We start from the raw sequence: 16,876 nt of genomic DNA, 5'->3' as shown, positions 1-16,876 counted from the left end.
GACCTTGACGTTTTGATGTTTCCTACTTAGTCTTCAGCTGAGCTTATCTGTCCTGTATTTCATCCCTTCAAAATAAGGTTATTTGACAATAGGTGATATGAAGAAGCTACATTATTTATGAGTTTAAAACCTGTGTTCGCTGGGTATGGTGGTGTGCACCTGTAGTCCCAGCTATTTGGGAGGCTGAAGTAGGAGGGTTGCTGGAGGTCAGGAGCTTGAGAGCATCCTGGGAAACATAGCACGACTGTTCCCTAAAGAAAAAAACTTTAAAACCTATGTTGTATTCTTTTTAAATATCCTTGAAACTGGTAACCAGAGCCTGGGGAAGGAGTATAAATTATTGTTCATTCGTAAAACAGAAAAATTCCCTCTTAATAGAGAGCAAAAATACAAATGAAAAATTAAATTGGCATGTTTTCTCAGTTATAACTGGTTGGTTATAAAAATCACATCTGAGCAATTTTTCTTGGGAGTGGGTGGAGGTGAGGGTTGGGTAAGAAGAGAGAAAACAGAGAAGACAAATCACCCATATGTAAAGAGACAATTAAAGGTCTCTCCTGATTGAGATAGAAAAAAAAAATTGCCTGCGAATCCTTTTATGTGATGAAAGCAAAATTACCCCAAAGAATAGTCCCTAGAATAAATGTACCAGTGTCAGAAAAATCAGGGAGAGAGAGCCTTTAAAGCATCGAAGAAACCCAGGATTAGATTTGTAGTGTGCTAATTCTTTGTTAATCATTATGCTGCTCAGTTTTCTGTGCTTATGTAGTATAAATCTTTCCTCTCAGTGTTATAACTTGTATAACTATTCTTTCTCTTTATACTTTGCTGTTTTACACTTTAAAATGTTTCACTTTAAATAAAGTAGAACTGAACAGGAATATGTGCTATATGTATATCTATCTATATCTATCTATCATGTATCTATCAGTCTATCATCTATCCATCCTTTCTTTCTTTCTTTCTTTCTTTCTTTCTTTCTTTCTTTCTTTCTTTCTTTCTTTCTTTCTTTCTTTCTGTCTTTCTTTCTTTCTTTCTTTCTTTCTTTCTTTCTTTCTTTCTTTCTTTCTTTCTTTCTTTCTTTCTTTCTTTCTTTCTTTCTTTCACCTCAGTTGTCCACACCTTTAGGAAATCAGACTCCTTACTCACTGGTGTTTGAACATAGGAAGGTTGTCATTTTTGCAATTCGTATTTCTTGGAAGGAATAATCTTGAAAGTGATAGCTCAGTGAAACAGAACTTGGAAAATGATGATAGCTAGTGAGATGGCTTATCCCTGATAATTTAAAATGCAAATTAGATCTTATCATCGCATCTTGGCCTTTGGCTATATAGCTATATATAGAATGAAACAATAGAATATATATATATTTATATATATAATATACAATAGTCAAAATAGATCTTATTATAGCCAATTGGTCTTATTGTACCTGAAACATTTCAATGGCTTTTTACTGCTCTTTGAAAAGAATTACAAACTACAAAGGTCTACCAGCTCCACTGCCTGCCTGTCTTGACTTCATCTCACATTCTCCCCTTGGTCTCTGTGCTGGCCACACTGACCTTTCCCTCTTTCTTGACATAGAAGACACATTCCTGCCTCAAAGTTTTCATCCTGTTGTTGCTTCTGCTTTTACCCAGATCTCTGCAAGCCCAGCTCCTCCTGATGACTGAAGTCTTGGCTTGGATCACCCTAATAAAGTCTCCTTCTCCACCTAGCTATACCTGTGGCTTTGACTTATTTTCTTCCCAGCAATTTTCATTATCAGAATTATTTTTTCTTGTTAAAAATTTGTCACTCAGTTATTATCTACCTCCTTCTAAGGGAAGTCCTATAAGGCAGGGAATTTAACTTTCTCGCTTACTGTCGTATTCTTAGACTCCACAACCATGCTTGGCATGAAAAAGGCCAATTGTTCAAATATTCTGAATGAATGGAAGAATAATTTTTAAGGGAACAATGCCTCAATTCATATGGAGGGCGGTGGGGGAGGCTTCCTTGTGTTACAGAAGCTGGAAAGGGCACTGGCAGCCTATGTGCCAGTCTGGGAAACCAAAGGTGGAGCCAGAGAGGCAATAAAGATGGACTGACTACGATGAGGATGATGGGAATGTGGGTAGGAACAGAGAGAGCTAGCTGATGTAGCCCCTGGGAAGAGTAAACTTGGCCTCCACTGTGGAAATGGCAGCTCAGTAACGTGGAATGTTCCACATGAATGTCCCATCCAGGGCATTCAGGCTCAAATTCTGTAAATTCCTTAAATCCAACCATCTTTAGATTCTCTCCAGGCAACTCAAGCTTGAGAAACCCTGGATAACTTTATTTGAAGTCCAATGTTGAATTGCCACCATGGTTCAGGGAGGGGTGAAGGGAGGTGAAAGGAGTGGGGGGCTGGAGTGGGGGAGGAGAGAGAGAGAGAGAGAGAGAGAGAGAGGGAAACGTAGTTGTTAGCTTTACCTCCACTTGAGATAACTTTTAAACTCCCAGAAGGATGGGAATTTTATTATCTATTTCCCCTGAACATGTCAGAAAAAACAGGACCACAATTTCCCCTGATTGTCAGGAGTAGCTATATTTCATAATAATCTGAATTTCCAAATACATCTCCTCTCTTCTCCTTAGTTTTCTTTTACAGAAAAAAACCCCCTCATGTTATATAATAATTTTGCTGTAAATTGGTTTGTTTATTCTCTGCAGTTAATAAATATGTTGAATGCTTCACTAAAATATGTAAACAGGATGTGAAACGTATACTAAGCCTTGAAATTAAATAATTCCAAACCCAAACTAAGGTATTTAAATTAATCCTTAACTAAGCAAACTTGGGTTTATCAGGCACCCTTCCTTTCAGTGTGCAAATCAAACGTTGAACTGTTCATATTTGCAAGTTATAGTTCTTCTTTTTAGGGCAAATGTATTGTGCCTGCTTTCTGCTATTACCATGAGAAACTATAGCATCTTGTCCTAGGTATTGTAGTTACATATTGAAAGACAGCAGGGAGATTGATCATGATTGTGTTGTAGTTTTACAATATGTGCCTTTTCTGCAAGTATGTGTGTGTGTGTGTGTTTTGTAGCTGATGTTAATGCATCTGTTAAGAGTTGCAGGAAATTTGTGTTTCAGTCATCAAGTTATGTACTGTATTTTTCATTAATGAGATAAAATGTAAATATCATTAAGTTTTCATCAATTTTAAAACTCAACATTGGTATAAAGATATTCATTAAAATGTTCAGCTACTATACAAATTTATAGTCAACTTTTAATTTTCCAAGGAAGACCGGGATATATAAAATAAGTAGTTAATCCCTAAGCATCATTTTACTCTAAAGTTTTAGGTTTTAAGCTCATTAAAACATTGACCAAGATGGCAAGCAGATGATTGTACTGCTAAGCTCAGTGTTTTTTCAAACTATATGATGTGCCACATTAGAAGGTCATCAAATCAATTCAGCCAACCAAGAGTCGCATTAAACAAAATGAAACAATAGAATAGAATATCACTGTACATATAAGAGCACATCACAGAAAAGGAGTTTCTTTTGGGGACAATGAAAATGTGCTAAAATTAGATTGTGGTGATTATTGCACAACTCTGAATATTCCAACAGCACTGAACTGTGTACTTTAAATAAGTGAGTTTACGGCAGGTGAATGTATTTCAATAAAACTTCTAAAAATGGAGGAAAAAGTAAAGATCATTTCAGGAATCTTTTTTTCAACATGTATGTGTGTACTAAGTTGTTTTGTTAAGTTATTTTTTGCTGTGGAGCATGGTCAAAAGTTTGGGAAGCGCCAGTCTAGCAAGTGGGAATTTTACTGCAGGGGAAATAGTTGACATAAACATGTACTTGCGTGTTAGGCACTCAAAGTTAGGCACTCAGAGTAGATTTCAAAGATTTACTCACATATTGGGCAAAGATACACTTGCATATTAGATATTTGGATTTCAAAATTTAGTTGAAGCTTATCAGCAAAACCAGTACCAAGGCTGCCCTGACTGTCATGCTGTCTGTCTTCCACAGCGGGAGTCGTGTGAGGTTGGCTGCAGCAGCGCGGAAGGTGCATATGAAGAGGAAGTACTGGGTAAGAAGACACACACGACTTTTAAAAAATAGGCTGCACCACTCTAGTGACTTGTACTTTTGTAAAGATAATGAAACACCTCTCAAAACATCTTGACTTCTACATCTCAGTATGATCAAAAATATCTACTTAGAGAAATCAGTAATTTCAAACGTATAGGCCATTCTGATAAAGATTCAGCAAGATTCTTCTTTCAGAACAAAAAAGAGGCAACAGTACATGACTAATGTTTAGGACCAGATTTTGCCCTCACGTTCAGTAGATACACTCACTTCTGTCTTAATGACAGACAAATGTACATCCTGAGCAGACTTGATGTCAGAGAATGCCACTGTTTTAATGACTGGAAAGTATACTCATATTGTACTGAATGTACCTTTCATTATTCAGCTAACAGTTCTCCAATAGAGTGCCTACTATGTGAATGAGTCCTCAAAAGGCTCTAGGAATTTGTAAAATGTACAGAAGCTATACTTCTCCGTGTTAGATTTTGAGCAAGTAGGGGCCTTGGGTGTTTATCAGCTCCCTCTGCCTGATTTCGGAGTAGGCTGGGCGTGTCACAGTAGCTTTGCCTTAGAGTGTTAATTCTCCAGTAGTTTCTAAAAGTCCAATGCTTTGATAAGTCATAGCTTCGATGTCAGCAGATATCATTTCCAGAATTCCCTAGGACATCCTCCCACCGAGATGTAGACAGTTCCCTTAAGTCTGAAGGATGCTTGGCTCTTCCATACGTTGTAGTCCTTGACTCAGTGGCTTGTTCCTTGCTCTCAGTGGCTGATGGAAATCGGAAGGGGAATCTTGTCTTGCTATTCTGATTTGCTTCTGCCCTTTAGTGTCCCACAAAAGACACCCTAGACATTTCTGTGGAGAGGTAGTGATACTACATTTTTTTTCTATGTTATGGGAATTAGCTGTGGATAAAATGTATATTTTATGGTTTCCAAGCTGTACACTGATGTGCTCCAGGCCATTACAGCAATCTCATGGGGAGCCATGGAGTATTTTAAACACTCAAGGGGAGCACAGAGATATGAGAAATCTGTTGGATGGTGATACCCAATCTGATCATAATATTGGAGGAGTTGTGCAGTAACCAACAGGTACACAGGCCCCATTAGTATGCAATTATTTTTATTTCAGGATGAAATAAATATACAGTTTCATCTTTCAATTTCTTATTTGTTTCAAACATCTACCAAATTGTTAGATACCAAATTGTTAGTCAATCTGGTATTAACACATACTTATTAAGTTATACTACTTAAAAAATGGAACTGTTAGAGAATTCTTTTAGTTCAGAGAACCATAAAAAATTTCTGAGAAACAAAGGACACCAGAACTGAGGAAGTGTGTAATCTTTTATTTACATTCCTTTATTATATTCTAAAATTATATTACCAGCTTAATTATATAATTCTGTTAGAATACAAATGCAATCAATGCTTTATTTTTATTTTCTCATTGGCTATGGATCAATGTCTATGTACCACTAACAAATGAGATGTATCAAGTCTAAATAAAAGCATTTGTACTTAAAGACCATATCTGTAGTCTGTTATAATTAATCCTTTCATCCATGATCCTAAGACCTTATTTGTATTTAACTCATCTGATTTCTAGGTCATTTAACAGTGGGTATGCTATGTTCGTTTTAGATACCTCTCATGTCTCTTTTCACATGATGGAATATGATACTAGCTAATAACATCTTAAAATAAATAAATAAACATATATATTTGCCTATACAAAATATAAATGCATACACACACACACACACACACACATATGAGAGACAGAGAGAGAGAGTCTCGCTCTATCACCCAGGATGGAGTACAGTGGCACAATCACAGCTCACTGTAACCTCAAACTCCTGAGCTCAAGCAATCCCCCTGCCTCAGCCTCCTGAGTAGCTAGGCATGAGTCACCATGCCTGTCCAAAAATAGCTATTTTTCATTAGGCGTTTATGAGTTGACCACTTTTCTCATTAATTAATATGTGTTAGCTCCTTTTGTCCTCAGAGTTATACATACTATTATTAACTTCATTTTACAGGTAAGAAAATTGAGGCACAAAGTTTATATACTTGCTTGAGGCCACGTAGCTGGTAAGGGATATCTCTGAAATTATAACCCAGCTGCCTGGTAACAGAGCCTTTTCTTACCCACTCTGCCATGTACTGAAAATAGGATGGAGCTCAGTCTAGCTTCCCTTTTTCATTTGGCTCTCTCTTTGCCTTGATATTTTAGCATAAACCTACTTTACCTTTTTTCTTCATATGTATCACCACGGCTTTGAAATATGTCTATGTTTAGCTATGATATTTACATTTACTTGTACTTATATAACTGATCACTTCTGCCTAGTTCTCAACTTTTGTCGTTTCTGGTGCCTCCTGGTTATTTTTCCTCACTCTGCTGATAACTCCATCATTGGAGTCCTCTTCAAGGTGTCCACAGCATACCTAATTCCTGCTATTGAGAGTCTCACAACAAGAAAGGGAAGGAAAGTGGAGCTGTGCTTTGCTTATTCAGTTATAATAGTCAAAAATGAACTATAAAAAGAAGAATCACTGAGAAAGGTTGTGCTGGGCCATTTTGTGAGCTAGGTCCTCAGATGACAATGGCTTTGATTTTTCTGGATTACAGAGTATGCACTTTAATTGGTCCATGTCTGGTATCTGTAGTGATGAGAATTGTATCAATTTTCTCTTAATCAGAAAGAATGAGGTCCTGGGAGTTTGTATTTAACTATTTTAAGCTCCCTACCAAATTTACCATGCTTTCTCAACCAGAGTGCTGATTCTGTTTCTATGAAAGAAAGCTGAAGCATTAAATTCATCACAATTTTGGAAAAATATAAAAAGTAAAGTAAAATCATTTCTTCACAGTGACATACTATTCAGAAGTCTAGCCCTTTTCCGTGCCTGGCAAGCAGCACCTGGGAAATATGTGCTGCCAATTGTAATATGTCTAGTGTTTAAACGTCCTGAAAGATTTTATAATGTGAGACAGCCGATCATAGCGTCCTTTGGAGTAAAGGCAATTGTTCTGTACATATAAAAATTATTTGTTGTTAAGATGCACAGCAATAGTAGAATTAGAGGATAAAATTTCAGAAACATATTGGGGTACACGTCCCAGGATAATGAATGGTTCTGTTGTGCCACCGACATGCCCTGAGCACTGGGCCCCCCGGCCTGTAAGAGAGTAGTATTGTCAGAGAAAACTGGACAGCTCAGAACCCTCTGTGTCATCTGCCTGTAAAACAAAAACCTGAACAAAAAAATATTATGTTCAAAGATAACAATAAATTCTGTGGAAAAAAGACTGACAGACTGATTGATTTTTAAAAATAAATTGAATATGCATACCATTGATTATTCAGGTGAGTTATTGTGGCAAGACGGTTTTAGCAAGAGAATACGGAGAGCCCTAGATGAGACAGGCACACACTCTCTTGTGCTGATGCACAGGAGTGCATGGTGAGTGCAATCTTCTTTTCTCCCCAGGAAATGCAGACCTTCCAACTGCGCCCTTTGCTTCTTCCATTGGAAGCCACAATATGACATTACGATGGAAATCTGCCAACTTCTCTGGCGTAAAATACATCATTCAGTGGAAATATGCACAACTTCTGGGAAGCTGGACTTATACTAAGGTATGAAAGACTGCCTTTGTACCTAAACCCAGACCCTTGCCCAATTTTTAAAAGTGCCAAATTTTTACTTATAGTTATAAGCATAAAGGCCTTCTAGAAAAGATTCAACTGTAAGATGGGTAGTTGGATTAGATGAATTTTAATCTCAGCTACTCTGTAACATGTTAATGCTAAGCCTTAACATTAAGGCTTATTTTATAGGGAAAATATAATATTTATGTTATAAGGAAAATATAATGTTGGATGTATATACTATTCCTTCAGTGCAGCATCACATAACCGTTCACCCCATTAGTCATTATCTGCCCATCCCAGCTAAGATGAGTCCAGCTAGGATGGAGGGCAGAAGAAAGATTCTCATGGGGGTTGTTGCAATTTAGAAGTACTGTCTATGGTGGTCATCCAGGACTGTGTCTTTTAGGGAAGCATGAGAAAGTTTAGAAAAAAAATAGTCCCAAGATACTATGTGTACTAACATAGAAAAATTTAAGTCCTTGAGATTATAAATGCCAAATAATTGAGTCCATAATTTTGCTATTTCGAAGGGGAGAATTTCTGAGTGAATTCTGCATGCTGATGTCTGAATGGCTTAGCACTAAGCTCCAGGCCTCTATTTCATCTCTGTCAAGCCATACATCTTCCACAAATTAATCTATGCTCTTGAGTCCCAATGTGGCGTGGTGATTCTATACATGCTGATTATTGATCACTCCTTGATTTAGACCGTGTCCAAACTGTCCTATGTGGTCGAGCCCCTGCACCCCTTTACTGAGTACATTTTCCGAGTGGTTTGGATCTTCACAGCGCAGCTTCAGCTCTACTCCCCTCCAAGTCCCAGTTACAGGACTCATCCTCATGGAGGTATGGTGTACACACATTGCTTATAAAAGGACATTATTGCAAAGCTTTGATTTAGTTTGTTTTTATTTTAAACAATGAAATAAATATAATCCTTCCTATTAATCGATCCACTCAACAATTGGGTACATAACTATGTGCTAGGTAGTATTCTAGGTACTCACAATACCTTTAAGATCAAAAGAGACAATGACCCCTGCTCTTGTGGTGCTCACTTTCCTTTCTTTTTCCGAGACAGTCTTGCTCTGTTGCCCAGGCTGGAATGCAGTGGTGTGATCTTGGCTCACTGTAACCTCCACCTCCCGGATTCAAGTGATTCCCCTGCCTCAGCCTCCCAGAGCAGCTGGGACTCAGGCATGCACCACCATGCCTGGCTAATTTTTTGTATTTTTAGTAGAGATGGGGTTTTGCCATGCTGGCCAGGCTGATCTTGTGCTCCTGACCTCAAGTGATCTGCCCGCCTCGGCCTCCCAAAGTGCTGGGATTATAGGTGTGAGCCACCTCGCCCAGCTGGAGCTCACATTTTGGTGGAAGAGGAATATTCTGCAATAAACATAAGAAATAAATAAAGTATATTGTAAGTGGGATGGTGCTGTGTGCTATAGTAAGAGGAATATTTTGAGCAGGGTTTGTCATTTAGGGGATTGGAAATAAAGAGTGAGGAGGGAAGGAGAGGCCAGTGGCAGTATGAAATAAGGTGGCCAGAATGAGCCTTGATGAGCTGGTGGGGTAAAGTTTGAGCAAAGACTTAAAGTAGGCGAGGAAGTCAACCACGCAGTTGTCTCAGATAGAGAGTTACAGGCAGAGGGATGGTTCATGTGGAGGACCTAAGGCAAGAACATCCTTGGCCTGATCAAGGAGCAGCTAAGGGGCCCATGTGGCTGAACCAGAGTGAAGGAGGCAGAGCAGTAACAGCTAAGGTCAGAGAGATGGGGGCCAGATCTCAGTCTACCTCAGGGATCTTGGTAAGGCATGTGACTGTTATTCTGGAAGGAGAGTCACTGTAAGGTTTTGAGGAGAGGAGTGACATGATCTGATGCAACTTGCTTTATACATTAAAAGGAAAACTGGCTGCTGTATGGAGAATGGATTCTGGGGTGTGGGAGAAAGCAGGAAGAACTGGTAGGAAGCCATGTGGTGACCCAGGTGAGAGGCCCAGGAGTGGTAGTAGTGTGGTATAGATATGTTTGAATTCTATTTTTATTTCTTCATATAATTTTAGTCTTTTTATTGCCTAGGTTGTAAATTCTTTGGCTGTGGAAAAATAACATCTGTAAATAAGTTTACCTCCTTTTTTGTTTTATTTTTTTACTGGAAAGGTGGTTATTTTTTGTATTATATTTTTAATATAATTGAAAGGAAGATTGGGCACTTTTTTCGTTCATTCAAGTATTAATCAAGGACCTATTACATACCAGACATTGTTCTAGACACCAAAGATGATAAAATCCTAACACTTATGGGGTTGCATTCCAGCTAGGGAAGACAGTCGGATAAGTAATTAAGTAAAGGTATTTGTTGGGTCATGAGAAGACCCAATGAATAGCACCCTTCTTCTTAGTCTGAGTTCTGAACCAATAAAAGATAAAACAAAAACAGCCAGAAGATGGCTGCAGGAATGTCAGTATTATTTCTGATAAGGGCCAAACTGAATGATGATAGATTTTAAAGTAGGAGGTGGGATCTGACAGGTAGACAGAGGCTTGGTTGCATAGGGCCATACTGACCCTGATAAGGAGTACAGATTTTATTCTGTACTTGAATGTCTTTGGAGTGTTCTAAGGAGGGGAGGCACTGGTTCAAGTTTTAAAACTCTCAGTATGGCTGATGCGTGGAGAATAGACTGGGAGGGTGGAAGGAAGGCCAGGGAAGTGGGGGAGCTGTTAGGTGGCCAAGTAAGTCAGGCTTGATTTGGTGATAGCTCTGACTAGGGTGATGATGGGAAAATGGGGAAATGTTTGTCATGTATTTTGAAGACTGAGCTGTTGGGGTTGCTGAATGGATTTGGTGAGGAAGAAGGGAAAATCAAAGTTGCTAACTTAGACTTTCAGTCTGAACACCTGAGTGTCATCATTTACTGAGACAGGGACAAGGGTAAAGGAGGAGTAGCTTTCCTAGATAAAATCATCAGTTCTGTTTCAGCCATGTAAAATTTGAGATGTCTATTAGATATCCAAGTGGAGTTGCTGAGGAAGCAATTAAATGGAAGGATTGGGAACTCAGGAGGTAAGTCGAAGGTATCCAAACTACCAGTTTAGGAGTTATCACCATAGAGATGTGATTCAAGCAATGGGCCTGGAGGCAGTATGCTAAAAGTGAATGTGGTTGAAAAAAAGGAGTTCAATGTGTCAGCCCAAGGGCCCTTCATATTTGGTGGCCAGGAAAAAGAGGAGGGACAGCAAAAGACACAGAGAAGGAGAGACTCGGGAGCTTGTGGTGTCCCAAAGCCAAATGATGAAAGTGTTTCAAAAATGAAGGTGATTGAGTATGACACAGTGACATTATCTCTGGAAAGCAACAAAAAGCTTTTTGTCTGCTAGATTCCTGCTTCCTCATTTTCCCACCCTTTGTACAGAATGTTGCCCTATCAGACTATAACTTTACTAATACATCCTTAGAGCAATTCTAGCTCTGATAGAATTCTAGCTCTAAATAAATGTTATTGTTCTCTTGTTCAAAATATATTCGTGGGATATCCATAGATGCATGGTATTGTTCTCTTGTTCAAAATATATTCATGGGATATCTATAGATGCATGGATACTGACTTTAAGAAGCTTACTGTCTTGTAGAAGAGATAAAGCATATGCCTAACTAACCTCACAATAAGGTAAAGCTTTATTAAACACATAGAAAAGGTACTGACAAATTCCCATGGAAGTTTAGAGGAGGGAAATATTATTTCTGAAATGAAATACCAAAGAAATCTCTCTGGAAGTCTCATTTGTTGAGTTAGACATGAGGTGAGGAGAGAAAAGGGCAGGTTCAGGTGTCTATGGGACCAGGGTCACCAAGATTGGATTCTAAGGCATGGAGGGAAAACAGTCGTATTCCGTCTGCTGGAAGCTTGCAATACAGGAAGAAAAATAGTGAGAATAACACTGGGAAGGCTGACTAGGTCCATCTTACCAAGAATCTTAAATGTCCTGGGTAAGGAGTTTGTACTTTATTTACAATGCATTTAGGAGTTATGGAAGGTTTTAAAGCAGAGCAGTAATTGCTTCACATGCTTCTGAAAAAGAGAATTTTGGCAACTGCACATAGAATAGATTGAGAGAATGAGAGAGATTTGAAAGTACAGAGGTAGAGACCAGATGGGAGGTTACTATATTATTTTAAGATTTTATCAAAACTGCTTTTTAAAAACAACATATATTGGGGTATTCTCTGACTCATTATTTTGAAGATGTGACTTCCATACCAGGAAAAGGATTCAAGCCTAGAAGCCTTAGAGGAAGGCAAATGCTGGGGCAGACACTGAGGGAGAGTTGTCTGGTCCCCTCACCCTCAGAGTTAGCTGAGGCAACCCAGGAAGACATGCTCCAGGCTGGATGCCCTAACCCTGAGCTCTGGAGATGTGCCTATGTACAGAGAGCCTCAGGCTGAACTAGGCCTTGGACCTCAGCAGAGCTGAGTAGCTGATGAAGTTGGTTGGGGCATTTTTCCCCTTCCCTGATGGGTGCTGTCTCCTTGCTTGTCAGATCTTAGGGTTTGTGTGGCCACCTCTGCTGATTATTCTGACTGTTCTTATTTACATCCTCAGATCAAACACTGGCCTAGGACCATGTTTGAAATTTTCCAGATCAGAGTAGAATGAATTTTTCCTTGTTCCAAGCAATGCCATATGTTATCCAACAGTGCTGGGACATTTTCTGGTGCTACAGAAATACCATGCAGAGACATTGGCTGGGCAAATCAAAATAATGAAAGCAAATTTTGCTGTCCATTTCTTGGCCTCTCTCCTGGATAAGCAAGCTCACATACCCTCTGTGTCTTCTGGACCCTACATGGGTGTCCTTAGGGATAGCATCTCATGTTTCTGATTCTCACTTTTCTAGCTACATCAAAACTTAGAAACTTATCTGTATTGTGTTAATTGCCTCATAGTCCTATTTTAGCTATGGGAACGACATGATTTTAGATGGTGCTATTGCCTTTTTTTTTTTTTTTTTTTTTTAAGACAGAGTCTCGCTGTCGCCCAGGCTGGAGTGCAGTAGCGCGATCTCAGCTCACTGCAACCTCTGCCTCTCAGGTTCTAGTGATTCTCCTGCCTCAGCCTCCTGAGTAGCTGGGACTACAGACGCCTGCCACCACGCCCAGCTACTTTTTGTATTTTTAGTAGAGACAGGGTTTCACTGTGTTAGCCAGGATGGTCTTGATCTCTTGACCTCGTGATCCGCCCACCTTGGCCTCCCAAAGTGCTGGGATTACAGGCATGACCCGCTGCACCTGACCCTTTTTTTTTTTTTTTTTTTTAGATAAGGTCTCACTCTGTCACCCAGGTTGGAGTGCAGTGGCATGATCTCAGCTCACTGCAACTTCTGCCTCCTGGGTTCAAGTGATTCTTGTGCGTCAGCCTCCCAAGTAGCTGGGATTACAGACATGCACCACCATGCCTGGCTAATTTTTGTAATTTTAGTAGAGATGGATTTTTGCCATGTAGGCCAGGCTGATCTCGAACTCCTGGCCTCAAGCGATTGGTCCACCTCAGCCTCCCAAAGTGCTGGAATTATAGGTGTAAACCACCGCACCTGGCCTAAATGGTGCTATTGCCTTTTAACTGGGTCCTTTCAGAAAATAATTTCTTAACAAAGAGGAATGATTGTCAGGCAAGGGATACCAGCATTTCAGGGAAGATTTGTGTGTGTGTGTGTGTGTGTGTGTTTTTTTTTTTTTGGTGAAGAAGACCTGGACAATGATCGCATCTTGCCATGTAGGTGACATTTAACTTGCTTCAACAGTAGAAAATAACATTTGGGCATTGACCATAATGACTTAAATTTTGACATTCCAATTATATTATAATTCAGTGGGAGAAATTTATTTCTTCTCTGTTTATCATAGTGACTGACTCCATGGAGCCAAGGAGTGATGCAATGATGCTTGTGTTTGCTGAAAATTAGTCTGAGAGTTAGAGAGGAATTGCATCAGAGAAAGGCTGAGAGAGCAATTAAAAGGGCTTTTAAAAGTCAGTGGTGATGCAGAGCATTTGCCAAAAGTGTTCAGAGGGAGAGAAATCTACTCAAGAGCAAAGTAACTTCTAATTGTGTCTTTCTATGGATAGAGGAAATAAAAGAGCGTGGTTTCAGGGGTTTGGTTTGAAGGCAGGTGAAGACACAGATGGAAGCTAGGCTGTCAGATCATTTGTTGTCCTTTCTTTTTCCACTCAAGTAGCTGCTGGGGACTGTGTGTGAATGCTCAGTCGTTTCATATATGCTCCTTTAATCCTTTGCCAGGGCAGGGGTGCTGAAGCTCAGTCAGCCTGGATTTCCAGGACCTGAGAGCCGGGGTAAGGAAAGTGTAGTCTGGGTCATTAGAGCTGATGCCAACAAAAGTGAAGCCAACTCTTTGAATTGCAGCTTATCTGAACCCACATCTCCAGCTGGAACCAGCAAGGCTGCCCCACTCAAATGAGTGAAAAGGCCCGAGGATGGACTTTTTGTTTAAACTCATGTTGATCATTGACTCCAGTTTTGGTCAGACTCTCCGCTTCTTCCTAAACTGGTTCCATCCCATGTTTCAACTCATTTAAGTCTCAGAGATTCCTGATGACAGTTTTTAAAGGACCATTATTGTATTTGTATACACTATATTTAATTTTATTTCATTAATTAGAAGTGAGGAAAGTAACATTTGAAAGAGCCTCTTGGGAAAGGAGCGAACTGGTTTAGACATCTTATCACCTTTCCTCTATCACATATTTTGAGTATTAATAAAATTATTTCATTTCCATTAAGTTTTCAAAAAAAAAAACCAATACTTTTTTCCATCTTATTTTAAAAACATCACGCTTGCACATTTTTCTGCTCACTGTGTCACCATTATCTCTTCCAGTTCCTGAAACTGCACCTTTGATTAGGAATATTGAGAGCTCAAGTCCCGACACTGTGGAAGTCAGCTGGGATCCACCTCAATTCCCGGGTGGACCTATTTTGGGTTATAACTTAAGGCTGATCAGCAAAAATCAAAAATTAGATGCAGGGACACAGAGAACCAGTTTCCAGTTTTACTCCACTTTACCAAATACTATGTACAGGTAAGAATTAAGCGATGCAGAGGGAAATGTAAGCAGCATGGTTGCAGGCATGATAATTATTTAAGAAATATGGCTATCAAATAGTTTAAATGTACACCCATGGTGTTGGGTTGAAGTCATTGTGGTTTTCCTCAAGCTTATATGCTTATTAGATTATACCGTCCTAAGCAGAAACATTCTCAAGTATTTCTATTATATTCAGAGGGTACTCACAAATATGGCTAATAAAAACATCGTAAACACCATGAATTTCAAATTTTCTTTTAATCCAATATGAAAAAAGTGAGGAGGTAGAGTTCTGTTTAGGTATTTTTATTAACCATTAGGGTAATTATTTTATTACTGTTAGCTTTTCTAGCATTTACTAGGGCCTCTTTAAATTCAGAGAAGAATGGAGGTCATGCAGATAGCAGAGTTCGGCTTTTGACCTCTATGACCCTGAACTGTGCTAGGGGATGCAAACAAGGATGTGATTGATGGTCATTTTAGTGCTGAGCAGTGGCACCATGTAACTGGACTCATGCATTGCCACATCATGCTTTAAATAGAAACGTTATTGCTCCTTCTATTTTTATCTCATGTTCACACCATGCCATGTGAAACATGTCTCTCCAAATTGTTTTTGGCATAGGTTTTCTACTGCAGCAGTAAATGAAGTTGGTGAGGGGCCAGAAGCAGAATCTAGTATTACCACTTCATCTTCAGCAGGTATGGCTCAGCCTTGCTCCTTTAGCTACATAGGAATGAGGGTGGCAAGGGTGATTTCAGAGCCAGAGGCCCTGGGTCACCTGGTAGACCTCAAGACCCACCTCTTCTGCCCAAATGAATATTGTCTTTTGGGTACTTGTTAAGTTTTCAATTTTAAGTGAAACCAAGTATTTGATGAATTAAAGTAAGTGGTTAGATTGAAAGTTTTAATATTAGAATTTGGGAATTGAAAATCAGAATAAAAAATTTAGGGTTTTTAAAAAATGGCCTCAAATCTTTGGTTTCAGTTGAAATCACTAGTGTTTCTGACTCACATTTACACACTTAAGGGATACATATAACTTTTCTGTCCTAATCCCTATTTTAGAATATATATAATTATTTAATATATGTCAGACATTGTTTTTCCAGTATCTTTGTTTTTAAATATATCTGGACTTTAATAATTTGCATTTTACTATATAAGTATTCAATCTGTCAAAGTATCTTGTTATCATTTTGTAAGCACCCTTTTTTTTTTTTGGCTTTGGTGTTTTATTGATTACCTCAAGAGACTGAATGCTTACTGTATGATATATGTGTGAGCAAAATAACAAATGAAAATGCTTTCTAAGAAGTACTGGGAATTTGAGGGGAAACTAATAAAAGATTTTTGAGAACATGCAAAGATTCAGAATTCTGGGAGCCTGTTTTCTATTTTTACTAGAACCCTATTTGCTGACTTGACTGCCCCTTACTCTAATCTGTACTTGCCTATGCCAATGGGTATTGAATGTCATCTATCATCAGTGTTTGTTTTTTTGGCTGTTCCTAGACTCTAGGAAAGGAGAGGTATTTTTGTTATGTAAGAAGCATGTCCAAAGGGTGAGTTAAATATAGAGCAGGGTTAAGGTTGTTGTTACTGTGATTATTGCATAACATTCATTAAATACCCTAAAAATGTTCACCCATGCACGTTGCATCAGTCTCCTCTTGAACAGGACATCAAGCAGAGTTCTGCAGCCTTCCAATGTCTTTCCTCTAAGGACCTTTCCTCTGTCCCAAAGGGAAAGATACTGAAGACAACACAGAGACAACCAGTGTCTGACAATATGTGTGTGTTATGCATAACCCACTCTGGCCTGGGGTGGACCACCTCCACCAAGCCAATTCTCGTGGCTGAAAATAATGAGCTGAGCTGGGGCAAGGCTGTTGAGGATAGTGATACATCATGTAATGTCATTTCTGGGTTATTTAGGGGCATATGAACATAAATCCTATTTGATTGTTACTGTACTTCCTACCTCCAATCATAGAATAAATGTGA

The 16,876-nt window shown here is 39.0% G+C and overlaps 1 protein-coding gene across 5 annotated transcripts in view; it reads left to right on the top strand.

The window, feature by feature from the left end:
* Positions 1-16,876, top strand: part of LOC105465485 (ROS proto-oncogene 1, receptor tyrosine kinase) — a 142,906-nt gene that overhangs the window by 12,465 nt on the left and 113,565 nt on the right. For all 5 annotated transcript variants that reach the window (XM_071096353.1, XM_024787848.2, XM_071096351.1 and 2 more), the window contains 5 exons: positions 4,030-4,090; positions 7,600-7,748; positions 8,471-8,609; positions 14,661-14,862; positions 15,494-15,570. In XM_071096353.1, the coding sequence (XP_070952454.1) occupies positions 4,030-4,090; positions 7,600-7,748; positions 8,471-8,609; positions 14,661-14,862; positions 15,494-15,570 (628 nt within the window). The remainder of the gene's footprint in view (positions 1-4,029; positions 4,091-7,599; positions 7,749-8,470; positions 8,610-14,660; positions 14,863-15,493; positions 15,571-16,876) is intronic.

This window comes from Macaca nemestrina, chromosome 5 (assembly GCF_043159975.1).
Source record: "Macaca nemestrina isolate mMacNem1 chromosome 5, mMacNem.hap1, whole genome shotgun sequence".
NCBI classification, from domain to species: Eukaryota; Metazoa; Chordata; class Mammalia; order Primates; family Cercopithecidae; genus Macaca; species Macaca nemestrina.
Note: the sequence above shows the minus strand (reverse complement) of the source record. Positions and strands in the feature narration are given on the sequence as shown.